The sequence below is a fragment of the Camelus ferus genome, chromosome 10 (assembly GCF_009834535.1).
Source record: "Camelus ferus isolate YT-003-E chromosome 10, BCGSAC_Cfer_1.0, whole genome shotgun sequence".
NCBI lineage: Eukaryota > Metazoa > Chordata > Mammalia > Artiodactyla > Camelidae > Camelus > Camelus ferus.
This window is the reverse complement of record NC_045705.1, coordinates 52,442,304-52,455,195: the sequence shown is the minus strand read 5'-3', so window position 1 is coordinate 52,455,195 and position 12,892 is coordinate 52,442,304. Positions and strand designations below refer to the sequence as shown.

Sequence of the window (12,892 nt, the reverse complement as noted above, 5' to 3'; positions counted from 1 at the left end):
GTCCTCTGGCAGTTGGAACAGTGAAGAAATCCCTAGGAGGTCACTGCTCTCAGGTGACGGGAGAAGGTCTAGGCCTAGAGATCAGTAGCCTCACTGTTCACACAACTAGCATGTGGTGGTACTAGGGAAAGTTCTTGACTGGAAGGAATAAGGCAAGAATTGGAACCCCTGGAAATCTGAGAAGTCAGGGACAAGACATGAAGAATGGGAAGAGTACAATGCCACAGACTGAGAATTATAAAAAAGGGAAAACTAAGAAAATATCACTCTTCCAGTGTCAATTGCATCAGTAATTCTACAAGTTCTGATATATTCAGAGCCCCCTGAAAAAACCTTTACTTTATCAGGGGTTACTCAGAACCAACAGTATTTTAGCCCTAGCCATAATTCTCAGAGCTTTGTCTTTTCCACCGAAGAGCCACAGTGTGTTTCCTTCTGAAATAGATGCCAAGAGAACTACCTGCTATCTAAAGGCTTTATCAAACACAAATTGAGGTATGACTTGGCAGACAATAAGAGTCAATTGTCTGTGTCTGAATTTCTAAGGTCATAAGTATTGACAAATAATCTGACTACTCTGAGTTGGCTTCAGGGCTCAGGAAAGGGAGGATTAAATCCAGTACTACTCACGAGTTGACTCAGTTGAAGATACCCTCTCAGACCCTCTGATCCTCCTCAATCTCTAACTTCTGACCACATGACCAAAAGAAAGTGGCCATGACATCATCTGTAGAAAACTTTTAAACAGTAGAAGAATGGCTCCCTTTCTTAATACCTGAAAAGATGCTGATGTGATCTGCAGTCCTTCTTGCATGTTCTGCTGTAGCTGGTTCTGCATTGTGATCTTCTTCTCCTTGGTGATGGAGGCAATGGGAAAACTTCGCACAACTGTCTGCTCACCAACTATAGGAAGACAGGACACAGACTCAGCGACAGCACTTTATAGCTTATTTCTAGAGTCTCTGCTGCTTATTTCATCAGCCTCTGCTGGTAAAATGTATCTGGAAAGGACAAAGCTCAGGAATGCTGTGAGAGAAAGTGCCATGATTCTAGGATCGCATTCATTAATTTTGTTGCATGGCAATTCACTCCTGAGATACAATCCTTTCCTGGAGTGAAGGAACTGTCACAGCCTGCGTGCCTTTGATTCTATTTCCCCAATCTATCGTGTACCGCACAAGATCATCATGCTTAAAGCAATCTTGTAAGAAGGCAGGTTTTATACAGAAAAAAAGAAGCATCTTCAAATAATGAAAACATATTTATGATATTTAATGTAGGAATAAAGCAAAAGAGAAAAGGTTTTTAAAGTGTGTTTCTATATAAAGGTGCTGCACCTACGTACATGTGCCTTCAGAAGATAAAGGACTGGGCTGAGGTCCAAGATTTCAGGAGCTTAAATATTAAAGCAAGAAAGGGAAAATATAAATAATCATTTATCAAGTATCCGAGGGTACAAAGATGAGCATCTAGAAAAGGAGTAACACACACGAAGCCTCCCTTGGAGAGCTCATGGTTCCCCAGGGGAGAGGAGAGCCACACACAGGATACCATAACATGTAATTATCTCCTAGGTTTGAGAGAACAAACCACTAAATATTCTAAAAAGAGAGAAGCTTTCTGCATGCTAGATGGCTAGAGAGTGATTCCTGGGAGGAGTGGGAGGGAAGGTGAACTTTGAAGAGAATGCAGGCTTGGATTAGCAGAGGGGAAAAGGGGCACAGTTCAGGCAGTGGTACAAGTAACAGAGCAGGAGTAGCTATGGGCAAGGCCCCTCAGCAGTAAGCCAGAGCGGGTGAGATCTGAACTAGGTTTATCTCACTTAGAGCCCATATGTTAACCCACTAATTATTATCAGAATTCCTCATTCCTTTAACCTGTAAATTCCTAACCTGGAAAATTCTGATTATCCTCTCACACCCAGAGGCGAAACAAAATCAGAATGTACACTGACTTCAGTTCTAGGGTATATGCAACAAGTTATGCTTAAATAACACATGAAATGATCAGATTTCTATGTTATTTAAGGAGAAATTTTAAATTTTGAATTAACTTAAAATGAAAATGAAAGAGGCAAATACAAAGGTTTTCTCTGATACAAATAATTTTCCTTAAAATGCAACATTAACCCAAAAATTGTTAGGAAAAAACAAGAGAACAATATAAGCTTTCACATTAAATATGGCTTTGATTTCTTTAAAAGAAATAAATTAGAGCAATTTAAATGACCGAGTATCTCATATATTTATATGCCTAAAATGTATGTTTGTGGTTACTGACTTAAGAGCCCAAAACACAAAAGGTATAGTACAAAAATTGTAAAGACCGGCTATTTAATTTCTTTTAAAAATACATTTGCTTTCAAATACAAATGTAATTTATTTATAGTAATGTGACAAGAGAGGGCTGAGATACTTTGCTGTATATTTCACTCTTACTCAAAATGAACACAACTATTCCTACTGATGCATTTTGTTTATTGAATTTTATGAGCTTTTTGCGTTTCATATGTAAGCAATCTCTATGACCAAGATGATAAGCCATTCTGATTCTATCCAAGCAAAGGATTACACAACTGTGAGACTTTGAAGGTGACACATTTTATACATCTGAATTCCACTGTCTAACAAAGTGCACAGCACATAGTACATTCTCATCAAATGCTACTGAATAAATAATTTCAGATGAGGAAGGAATTCTAGTAACTATTTATTCCAAAGTTTCTTAATCCTAGGTATGCATCATAATCACTCTGGGGGCTTAAAGGTACATAGATGCCTGGGTCTCTCCCTTCTTAGAATCCCATTTCAGATTCTAATTCAACTGAGAGTTGCGCCCAGAATTTTTTTTTAAAGCTTCCCAGATAATTCAAATACGCAGTCAAGATTGAGGACCACTGAATTATCACCCAGTAAGCCCAATTTCCTAATTTTATAAAATAGGAAATTGAAACCCAGAATGGTTAGGGGACTTACTTATCAAGGTTGGTCAACAGTGATCTAGACCTGAGCTTCTTGATTTGGAGTCCCAGTTTTACCTAAAACCTTATATGATTTTCCTGTCAACCAGAACAGTTTATATAGAGACAACAGTGATTTTAAAAAGACAGTTCAGACTTGACAGGGCATGCCATTTCTTTCTAATAGAGAAGACCATGGAGAGTAGTAGAAAATAGAAATAGAAGTTGAGGGAGTTTAGTGAATAGAAGTCTGCTAAGAGAGGAATGGGGTTAGTTGAAATGGAATGAGGAAAGTCACGTTAGTTAGTTTATGTTCTACAATCCTGCACTGCTTAGCACATCCTTCCACAAAAGGGATCAAGTGTCTGGAAAACCTTAGCCTTACAGTTAACTGCAGGACTTAGAAGGTAGGCAAATCAGCCGGGGATATTGTTGGCAGCTGGATATTGTGAATGTCCCTAGGTCACAATATGCTGCCTCATGAAATTGTGATAGTTTCAGTGGATGAACCATTGTTTGCTGTTTAGAAGATATTCTTAGTTTTTTAAATAAGAACCTATGATCCAAACTAACATGTGCACTGACAGACAAAAGTATTATATAAAATACCTGTGTAGCAAAAGGTCTACTTTCAATCTGAAATGATCTATAAATCACTCCACACGGATGGAATCAAAGCCCTCATGCAGCACATAGGTATCCACGTTCTGATAGCAAAATACGAGCCCTACCTAGCTGATCATGGGGAGTCCCTCTGAACAAAATTCTGTATGTGGTGAGGAACAAGGCTCCTTCCGCTGGCAGGAGCTGAGGGCCTCCAAGAAGGCCTCCGGTAGCTTCTTCTCTTCCGTCAGGATCCAGCAGGACTCGAAGACCTTCACAAACAATTTCTTCTCCTGGCAGTAGAGCAGGTCTGAGAATCTTGGGCTAACAACAGAAAAAGTATTTTAAACACAACTCTACTGGGATTTCCAATCCTCAGATCAGGGTTATCTTTTTTAGTTACAGATCTAAAAAATTTGAGCCAGACTTTCCAAGTAGACAAAATGAGAAAACAGATTTGGGAAGAGGCAGAAGTGATGTTTCTGCATCCAAATGCAAAAAGATTCTTTGCAGTACTGCCTATTAACAGTAAAATCATTGGAAATTACCAAACTGTCTGAGATACCTATTCAATGGAACATTTTGCAACCATTAAAAAGAGTGACATGGATTGGTATGTGTTAACATAGAAAAGTGCCAGAATACACTGTTGAGTAAAAAAATAGTTACAAACCAGTATGTATATTATGATCCGCTTTATGGAAAAAAGAAAACAAAACTATAAGAATATGAACCAAACTGTTAAAGGTAGTGCTATCATGGTTAAGGGCAGAGGTGGAGGTGGGGAAGACCATGAGGGGCTTTCACCTTGTACAATGTGTGCTTCTTTAATACTTCAGTTTTATACAAAAGCACTGTTACTTCGCAAACTTAAAAAATAAATATTTTTAAAAAATGGATGCACCTCTAAAGAAACTCGCCCTTTTTGGCCTTCATTAAAGATTAACACAATAAATGGCCAAACATTTATACATCTTGGGAAATAAGGAACCACATGATACACTCTGTAGAGTTCAGTGCCAGAAAAAAAAATCCGTATGTCCTGAAGATCTAATAACAGTTACTGTTTACTGAGCAATAAAAACTATATAAATCAGTACCATTCTTTTTGTTAGCTCTAGGATGCTCAGAGCTAAATGTAAAGCTAAAGTATAATGATCACCGTGTCTCAGATTTGATAAAATTATCTTTCCTATCCATCTGGCTTCTGGTTTCTCCTTTGAATTTATTTTTAATAGTTCTGTTATATAGGTATGAGAGTCCTGAACCCTAGTCTATAGACTGGTGCCAGACTAGCTGCAAAAATAATCATTTGGGAGGCTTGTTAAAGTACGGATTCCCAGGCCAAGTCCAAGGTACTCCAATTCAAGAAGCTGGGCTAGGGTTCAGGACTCTCAATTTTTAATAGACTTCCCAGATGTTTCTGATGTATGCTTGTAATGCATACAGATTCAGGAAACTGGTGTTTTAATGCTAATTGCCTTAAGTCCTTTTTTTTTTTTATTTTAAGGAAGTAGTAGGCAGGGTATAAAATCGTAGCTTGGGCTTGGAATTTAGAATGTTCATAAGGTATGCCCTGCCTATAAAAGTAGACTCAACATGAGGTTATTACTGCTTATTTGTTGATCCTCTATTCTACTTCAGTATCCTTTTTATGAGGATCTACATGTAAACTCCTCTGAAACTTTAATGTATCATTAAAACTAGAGCCAGTCCCTGTAAAAAGTTAGGAGAAGGTACTTTCTAGGCCACAGCAGTCTACTGTGGCTGTTTTTAATAGCTATTATACCCTGAAAGCATGCAGCCTGGAATAATTACCTTCTGTATAGGTGGAAGTCTTCTACTCTCTCGATGCACTGCTTCTAGGGTTTCAATGTGCATAGCTACAATTCCTAGGATGAGCCAGAGTATTCAAAATGAAAGAGCACAAAGTAAGCAGAATTAAAACAAATTCTAGACATTTTACAATTGAAAACTAATCATAGTTTGGCAATTCCTTACAAAGTTAAATGCAGAATTACCATATGACCCAGCAATTCCACTCCCATGTATACACCCAAAAGAACTGAAAATAAGACTCAGATACTTGTATGTCAATATTCATAGTAGCACTACTCACAATACCTAGAAGGTCAAAGCAATGCAAGTGTCCATCAACAGATGAATGGATAAGCAAAATGTGGTACATCCATACAATAGAGTATTATTCAGTCATAAAAAGGAATGAAGTTACAATACCTGCTACAACAGTGAATAAACTGTGAAAACATTATATGAAGTGAACTAAGCCAGACACAAAAGGACAAGTATTATAAGGCTTCACTTATATGCAACATCTAGAATAGGCAAATTCATAGAGGTAGAAAGTAGATTAGAGGTTACCAGGGACTAGGGGTGGAGAATGGAGAGCTGTTGCTTAATGTCTTAGTGTCTGTTGGAGTGATAAGAAGATTTTGTAACAGATAGTGGTGATAGTTGTACAACACTGTGAATATATTTAATGCCTCTGAATTTTACACTTAAAATAGTTTAAATGACAAATTTTATGAGAGACATACACATTTTTTGCTACAATTTAAAAATACTTTTAAAAACTAATCAAAACATAAATACACAGCATGGCTAAACTACATGGAAGTCAAGTGTGATGCTGGAAAAAGACCAATAAAAATAATTCTTACTCAATTATCTCCAATATTCTGGTTCTCTAATATCTGCAAAGTGATTACCTGGTATCATGCAATGAAGACTCTTGATGTGATCCTGAGTAACTCCACTCTCTGTACAAACTTTATCAATAAATCGGGTAATGAAACGCACAACAGAATTGGCAATGTCATTATTCTCTGAATCTTCAAACCCACTTTCAGTATCATAGCTCTCAGCTACACTTCCTGCAATACTAAGAAAGTCAAGGAAAGAAATCATGGTCATATTATTAAAAAGTCTACAAATAACAAATGTTGAAGAAGGTGTGGAGAAAAAGGGACCTTCCTACACTGTCGGTAGGAATGTAAATTGATGCAGCCACTATGGAAAATGGTATGGAGGTTCCTTAAAAAACTGAAAATAGAGTTGCCATATAATCCAGCAATCTCACTCCTGGGCACTTATCCAGAGAAAACTTTAATTTGAAAAGACACATGCACCTCAGCGTTCATAGCAGCACTATTTACAATAGCCAAGACATGGAAGCAACCTAAATGTCCATCAACAAATAAATGAATAAAGAAGATGTGATACATATATACACAATGGAATACTACTCAGCCATAAAAAAGAATGAAATAATGCCATTTGCAGTAATGTGGATGGACCTAGAGATTATCATATTAAGTGAAGTAAGTCAGACAAAGACAAATATCATATGATAGCACTTTTATGTGGAATCTAAAATATGATCCAAATGAACTAATTTACAAAACAGAAACAGACTCACATACATAGAAAACAAACTTACAGTTACCAAGGGGGCAAGAAGGGTGGGGGAGGGATAAATTAGGAGTTTGGAATTAGCAGATAAAAACTACTATATATAAAATAGATATACAACAAGGTCCTACTGTATAGCACAGGGAACTATATTCAATATCTTATAATAATCTATAATGTAAAGGAATCTGAAAAAGAATATATATGTATATAACTCAATCACTTTGCTATACACTTGAAACTAACACAACATTGTAAACCAACTATACTTCAATAAAAAATTAAAAAAAACAAGAAATCATGGTCAGTACTCAAATGTAATGAATGACTACTACATCACAGTGAATTTACATAGCAATTTAACCTTGCTCAAAGAGATGTATACTTAAGTAGACCTCACTTAACTCCATGGCTCCTTTATCAGTGACAATGGTGAAACATGATGTTCTGGTTGCCTATATCTGAAAGCTATTGTGAAGCACTGTCCTTTTGACCCAGGTTTGTTTTTGTAAGGAATACCTTCTGTCATTCTTCTAAGAGGAATTCAGGAACCACAGAAAATAAAACAAAAAGGGATTCTTTAACTTATTATCTGATACTTGAACCTTCTGAAAAAACTTATCCCCCCAAGTTAATTACCACATGGAGACAGACAAAGTAATATGGTTATCTTTGGCCTTTGGCAACTGGGGGACATCTCCCTGGTAGGCAAAGTAAAAGAAATTTTTTTTAGAAAATAGCATATTCCTCCAAATGGAAGAACAAATTTGTCCTATGAACCCTTCTGTTGTCAATATTCTTCTTTCTCTAAGTGAATCATAACCACTTTGGTCACTCTGAAGCCATCATTCGTCTGTAGGTGATAAAAATCACACAAGAGAAGGGAATGAATTTGAAATGAAGCCGATGTGAATGTTCAATCTCTGCCTTTGTTGCTTATTCAGTTCTCATTTTCAATAAATACTCCTGCTTCCTATGCCCCCTTTTGGGCTGCTAATCATGGAAAAGACTCCTTTGCCCAGTTCTCTTTAGTCCAAATCCAACCATATTAGGTGAATTGGTGTTAGAAGTAAAGCTAAACAGTGAACATGGCCATCACATCATCTCAAAACATTAAAGAACACAGGTACCTTAGCCACTCAGTATAAATCAGGTTGTAGAAAATATCATGAAAGAAAAAAAAAGGTAGGACAAAGTGACAAATGTGCTACTTGAGACAGGGAAGTCAGGAAAGCCTCTCTGGGTGGGTGATATTAGAGCAGAGAGTAAGTGAAGTGAGGGAGTGACTCTTGTGACTATTTCAGGGAGACTATCCCAGACTTCAGGAACAACAACTACAAAGGCCCTGAGGCAGCATCATCCTTAGAGTGCTGGAGGATTAGGTCAGCAGGGAGACCAGTCTGGTTGATAGAAGAGTGATAGGAAGTAAGGTCTGAGCGGTAGCCAGGGGCCAGATCCTGTCAGGCCCTGCAGTCTGTGGGTTTTAGCCTCACTAGTATGGGAAGTAGTAGGGTTGAGAGCAAGGCATGGCTGAGCACTTGATTACAGGCAAATGCGACAGATAAGCTGAGGAAAAGGAGGGCCAAGAAACAAATAATCACTTTGGCAAGAAGGAGTTCATCAGTAATTTTCCAGAGTGCTTTCTACAAATTAACATGGCAGACAGTAACCAGAGGGCTGGATCAGTAGTGAGTGAGACATCTGAAAAATCAGGGGTCATGAAAGAGAAGAGAGTACGGGAGGTGATTAAGAATAGCTGGATGTAGTGAAAGTCTTTTAATAGAGAAGAGCTGAGGAAGTCTGAGGGTGGAGAAATGGTTACTTTTTGAAATATGTACTGCATTATTTACCCAAAATACTCTATATCCTCTGCTAAGCCCAGAAGATAGGTCTCTGTGCATCCACATTTCGGTACCTGTTTGTGACAATGCTGTTGCTCCCACTCTCCCAGTCGCCTGGTGCTGACGTTCTTAGGAGCTTGTTTTTACTTGTATCTAGTGGAACTAGCAAGTTGACCATGAGGTTTGCAAAGTGAATGGCCTGACTGAAGACGGTGCTTTCCTCACGTTGCACCAGTTCCTGCTGAGTTGATTTGCTCAGAGTTGGCCAAAGGCGTAGCTGCTCAGCTGCCAGGTCCATTGCTGTCTTCTCCTGATACTGGTCATCAGGGAGTTTGTCCTAGAAGACAAAGCAAAAAGTCCAAATCTACCACTTCACACAAGCTTCAAAAACCATGAAAGCTGTTTTAATAACTCATCTATTAAATACCTATGTCTGTAAAAATGAAAATACATAAACAAAATAGAATAACAACAACAAAATGAAACCTAGTCTTTTTTTCTCAAGTCCAACAGGACTTGAGTGGAACCATGTGACAAGGCCAAGGAAGCAGCAGCAAAGCACAGATGAATATACCCTTCTCACTGCTAATATTTCACTGCAGTTTATTTATCTCTATGGCTCTATCCCCTTCAAGATGTTATTTATAACAAACTGTTGACCTGAAGTGCCTGTAAATACCCGGGTATGAATGCTCCAGTAGCACTTACTAATACTCTGATATGTTTCTTTTCTTCTGCTCTTTGGGAGGGAAGGATAGAATGACCAAAGTCACAAAAAATAGAGCTAGATTTCCTTGTAAATGTGGGAGTCAAACATTATCACTACATGGGTATAAAGGTGTCCATGGGATTTTGAAGAGGGCCTTCCTAGTAGGCTAAAAAGTTAAACAGTAACAGTAACCCACATTTGCATAGCACTTTACAGCTTATGAAGAGATGGTATATCTATAGCCTCACTTACATCTAACCTGGGGCTCAGAGAGAGACTTCTTTTGAACATAGGACACAGAAGCAGTGACATTTATTTGCTCTATTTATGCTTTTGAGATATACCAATGTTAGTATTACATCTGCTTAAAAAACTATCAAATGCATTCCACCAGCCCAGTTATTTCTGACCATGACCTCAAACTAACAGTCTGTGGATCTGCTACAAGTTACCCTTTATTCAAGTACACCAGTGTTGTGAAAGAAAAATCTGAGTTTTAAATTAAATTAAGCAAACAATTAAAACTATTGTACAATAATAATTTGGAATATCAGATCGATGTCAGATAGTGCTATTTGTTTTTAAAGTTTCTGTTCTTATTATACTCAATACGAGACCAATATGTTTAAAATTACTTGAGACATAGAAGCATTTGACTACTACTATGTAGTTTCTGTTAGGTATCTAGGTTCCTTTATCTTACACAATATAAGGCAAATTTAAAATGGAGGATGAGGGAAAGGAGTAGCAGCCCTGTATTAGCCCAGCATGTAGAATTAAAAATTATTCTTAAAGTGAATCAACATTGATAATCAGTCTTTAGTGCTGCTTTTACGTTCAATTAATGAAGATAATAACTTCTAACCTTTATTTACTATGTGTCAGGCACTCTTCATGCCTTTCACCTGTATTAGATAATAAAATCTTAAAACAATCACAGCTATTCACTTTACCAATGTGGAAATAATGCATAGAGAGGTAAAAGTGAATTTCCCAAGACCAGACAGTTAGAGTATAACATTTCAAAATTTCAGAAAAATTTAAAGTACTCTTTCAAGTTAAAAATAATTTTATTTAAAAATATTTTCTTGATATTTTTCTTAAATACATTTTATGTTGATAAATATATGGAAATACATAGAATATTCCTAAAAGATTTATTCCTGGTACACTCCTGAGTATTTATTTTAGAGTCAATTAACTTTAATTTGACAATTCTTTAAGAAGTTAATTGTATAAAGACATATGCCTAGGTATTTTAGGTTGGTTCTTTCTGTTCAGCTTCCTATAATTGTTTCCAGGTAATTCTTATTTATTAAAATATAAGAAAATAATTCCAGTGCTAAAGAGCTATATTAAGAAGTTATGATGGAAAAAAATAATGTCAGAAATTAATAGCTAAAAGATGTTCACCAGAGGGCTCCCTAAAGTAAACCCCAAATACAGTGGTAGGAAGTGGCTAGATTTCCTTTGGCCCTGGGAATACCTGAGTGAGCTTTTCTTGAAGCCAGGAACCCAGCCCCACACAGGTACCTTTCTTCTTTATCTTACCTTTTGCTTCAGATGTAGGGCATGATTGTCTTCCTTAGCTGAGAGATACAGGGAGCGAACCTGCTCCTGCACTGCATTGTAAAAGGTTGTCTCCCAAAACTGCTGATTCGTCCAAATGGGGTGGTCCTGTACACAGGTGTAAGCAAACTGGCTGACTCCAGGGGCTAGTTTCTGTGAGAACACATAATACACATCACTATAGGGCTGACAGAGTCATGACTGAGTCAGAGGGTTACAGGGGCCACAGTTAATCACAGATGTGATCAAAGGATGTATCTAAACAATATCGCATGGTAGTGTAAGCTTAGCAGTCAATAACTTACTCATTTCTAACCAGCAGCTTGGGGCTTGCTATAAAATCCTTCAGGGTCTCTGTCACTTTTCTTATGAAAATGGATATTTTAGCAACAGCTAAAAATCAAAAGTAGTCTAGAATTAGAGAATATATGAAAAAGAGTACTTAGCACTGTATGGTGTACATAGTATACACTAGAGCTGGCAGCTCTTATTACACTTAGGATATATAATAAAATCCATCACAACCTAAACATCAAACTCCAGATAATTTAAAATTTCTTCTATTTGGTTTTAGAGTACATTTGGTGAGGGCGCTAACTGAGATGTCAGTGAGCCTACAGCTTGGCCTCACACACAGAATGAGGGCATATCATGAATTTGGGACCCAAGAGGATTTGCACTCTTCCTTCTGCTCACTCCAGCCCTTTACCTCCCTACCATAGCTGCTGCTCGGCTCACATACTCCCTAGCAGACTGTCCTGGGCTTCAAGGGCATTTTCTGGTAACAAAATCTGGGCATGGGAAGGTAATCTCAAACCAAACCTTCCTTTCCAGGATTTCCTGCTGGACTTGAAATTAAAAGAAAATCTTATTCTGTGATTAACGAGAGAGGGAAAGAAAACTAACTTCGTAGTCATTTGAGATATTTCATAAATATTTACATATCTCATTTAATGCTAAAAATCTTGTAAGATGCACATTATTATTTCCAATTTAATGAAGAGAAAACAGAAGTTCAAGGAGGTTTAAGTGATTGCCCAAAGTCATACAGCAATTACATAAGTGGTGGAACTCGGTTTCAAGCCCAAAGTTTGGTTCCAAAGCCCCTGCTCTCTTTACTATATCAGATTATCTTGCAAAGGGACTGAAAGCAAATCATAAATAAGTTAAATGCTATTTAGTATAGCTGTCTGGTTTTTTTTTTTTTTTCACTTCAGGATTTTGTTTCTCAAAGTAATATTCTGCCTCTCAAAGTAATATTCTGATATAATTTTCATTAACACTGCATTTTAAGTTTTATGGATAATTTACAATTGCCAAATTTCAGTTTATGATTTGAGTCACCTTTCCACAGCTGTTAACTCTCAGCTCTAAAAGTTAAAGACGTTTCAAAAAATTTTAAATCCATCATTTCTTAGCAAATAGCACACAACATTCTCATTACACAGACAACTCTTTTGGTCCACTTTATTCTTTAGAATTGAGTTAATCTGTTTTCTATCAGTAGAATTAAAGTTCCTGATAGTGTAAGTTTTCTTTTGAAGCAATTTAATAGGTGAATTATCTTCTCCTAAGATATTGGACACTGAAGGTTATTATTAAGATTATATATGTAACCGTTATGTAGCAAAAGTTGGTTCATTTCTTATGGATGCAGAAGAGATATATAAGATACCTGGTAAAAAGCATATGCTCAATGCATGCTAATTTCCTTCTTGGTCTAGAGCAGACTAAACCTAGAACTGAAACAGGCACCATGTGTACCATGAAATATAGGTC

General features: G+C 37.0%; 1 protein-coding gene across 4 annotated transcripts in view; it reads right to left on the bottom strand.

Annotated features, from left to right (window-relative positions):
• The window catches only part of SBF2 (SET binding factor 2), a 382,691-nt gene that overhangs the window by 56,774 nt on the left and 313,025 nt on the right, over positions 1-12,892 (bottom strand). For all 4 annotated transcript variants that reach the window (XM_032489038.1, XM_032489035.1, XM_032489037.1 and 1 more), the window contains exons 18-23: positions 11,096-11,266; positions 8,910-9,172; positions 6,292-6,464; positions 5,381-5,454; positions 3,691-3,886; positions 776-903 (exon numbers count right to left, since the gene is read on the bottom strand). In XM_032489038.1, the coding sequence (XP_032344929.1) occupies positions 776-903; positions 3,691-3,886; positions 5,381-5,454; positions 6,292-6,464; positions 8,910-9,172; positions 11,096-11,266 (1,005 nt within the window). The remainder of the gene's footprint in view (positions 1-775; positions 904-3,690; positions 3,887-5,380; positions 5,455-6,291; positions 6,465-8,909; positions 9,173-11,095; positions 11,267-12,892) is intronic.